Below are 2,003 nucleotides of genomic sequence, written 5' to 3' on the forward strand. Positions count from 1 at the left end.
AGCATATGCTATAGGTTCTCGCGGCACGTATTATATCATTTGCTATACTGTGCGCTCGCGTTCGCGTAGCCGTGGTAGACGGCCGGAGTGCTATAGTATAGCGCGCCGGACATTACAGTTTCTGTGAGTGGATGTGGTCATTTCGTTTTACTTTTAATATATTCTGAAATAGTTCTGAAATCATCCTGAAAGTCCTAAAATAGTCCTGAACATATCCTAAATTAATCCCCGATAATACTACAATGGACGTCCAGCGGATGTATGTAGGACATAATGAGACGCTCATGTCATAGTCCATAGGACGTCCTTGGACTACAATAGGACATCCTGTGGATGTCCGTTTAGCCGGCAGGACGTCCACGGGATGTCCATAGAATGTCCCTGTGTTATTAGGGAATATAATATTATAGAGGAAAGTCGCCGATACTGACATAGGTCTCCTAAAGTGACACCCCTTTATTTCTCAGAAACTAACTATTGCACTTTATTAATTCTAATAAAATCATGATCTGTTTAGCTAATTAAAGAAGTACAAACTCATAATTCATATATTTGTGGCTTATTTCTATACCAAACCAACTAAAAACCAATTCTATGAATCCTGGAAGAGAATTTTCACGATGTTCTTTTGCAAATTGCGTAATTAAAATAATAGTGACTGTATTATTGATAATATTATGTCATTTTAAATGTTTATAGTTTCATAAATTAATTTTCTTTACAGAATAGGATATATCTTTATTTATAAAATAGGAATGTTGGTATTATTGCTTACTATGTCAGTTTTGGAGCCCATTTTGTCAAATGCTCATTGTTGCCGGTGGCGGGAGTCTTCGATCTGGTTCCCCCGTTACGACAATTAAGACGATTTATTTTTGCGCCGGGTTCGCTCGGACGCTTCGACGGAGCCCTTTCGACCCGTCGCTCTCAAGATTCGTACTGACTTTCGTCGCGCAAACTCGAACGGCTCGCGGCTTTGATTTTGGAAGCGATAACGCGATTCGTCGATAACATCGGCCCAGCAACGAGCGACGAATCACGGGGGTAACACACCAAGTACGACGAGGGCCTTTTTTCTGTGTCGAAAGACTCTCGTCGTCATCGGCACACAAACACTCGCTCTCGACGTCGACATTGCTCGAAAGTCGAATCAACAAAGATTCGAAGCGAAGAAGTTTCTCGAGCGATCTCGACGACCGCACGAATTAACGCTCTAATTCCGAACATACCGACCGCCTCGTATACGCCGGATACGAAATACAGCAAAAAACGTGGCGAGATCGAAGATACTCTCTCTTAGTCGCAGCGCGAGCTAAGGAACGCAAAGGGCGACAGTGATTGACGCTAGCCGAATAAAGAACCTCAAATGACCTTATAGGTAGGGACGAAAACACAATAAAGTAATTAACGCTAAATGTACAACACGTCTTAACTCGCTCTAGAAGTAGGGGCAAAATACAATCCATCGGTCGGTTTCGCTTGTTCCGCGAATAAGATAGCCGACGCGACAAAAGCCTAAAGTAATATAACGAACAGAATTAAACTGGAATTTCAATGAGTACAGTCGTTAACGTTTTAGAAAGTATGTATATAATCAAACTTGATATATTGAACGTTTTATACGTGATACGTACAAACTAAGCGCGCGATGCTGACAAGGATCGGCGCAAAACAAAACAAAAGAAAACGAACAAGAAGGAGAAAGGGCGATCAGTCGCTTTCTGACGCCGACGCTTTACAATTTATAGGCAACTTGTACTGTTGCGTTATAGGTCGCTTCAGTAGAGAACGCGCAGTGCGTATCGTAACCACCCGGACGAGTCCATCGGACCCGGGATGAACCTGCTGGATTCTCGCGAGTTCCCATTTGCTCGGAAGGAGCAAAGAGTTCTTTACAATGACGAGATCACCGACTTCTAAATTTGGCGCGGCGTCTCGCTACTTGGTTCTCGTCTGAAGCGACAACAAATAATCATGCGACCAGGCACGCCAGAATTGCTCCC

General features: G+C 43.1%; 1 protein-coding gene across 1 annotated transcript in view; it reads right to left on the reverse strand.

The window, feature by feature from the left end:
* Window positions 1–312: 312 nt before the first annotated feature.
* LOC108762294 (uncharacterized) overlaps window positions 313–2,003 on the reverse strand; it is a 6,008-nt gene continuing 4,317 nt past the window's right edge. Inside the window, exon 5 of the mRNA XM_018509228.1 lies at window positions 313–381. Within this exon, the coding sequence (XP_018364730.1) occupies window positions 313–381 (69 nt within the window). The remainder of the gene's footprint in view (window positions 382–2,003) is intronic.

The sequence above is a fragment of the Trachymyrmex cornetzi genome, unplaced genomic scaffold (genome assembly GCF_001594075.2).
Source record: "Trachymyrmex cornetzi isolate Tcor2-1 unplaced genomic scaffold, Tcor1.1 scaffold2919, whole genome shotgun sequence".
Classification (NCBI taxonomy): domain Eukaryota; kingdom Metazoa; phylum Arthropoda; class Insecta; order Hymenoptera; family Formicidae; genus Trachymyrmex; species Trachymyrmex cornetzi.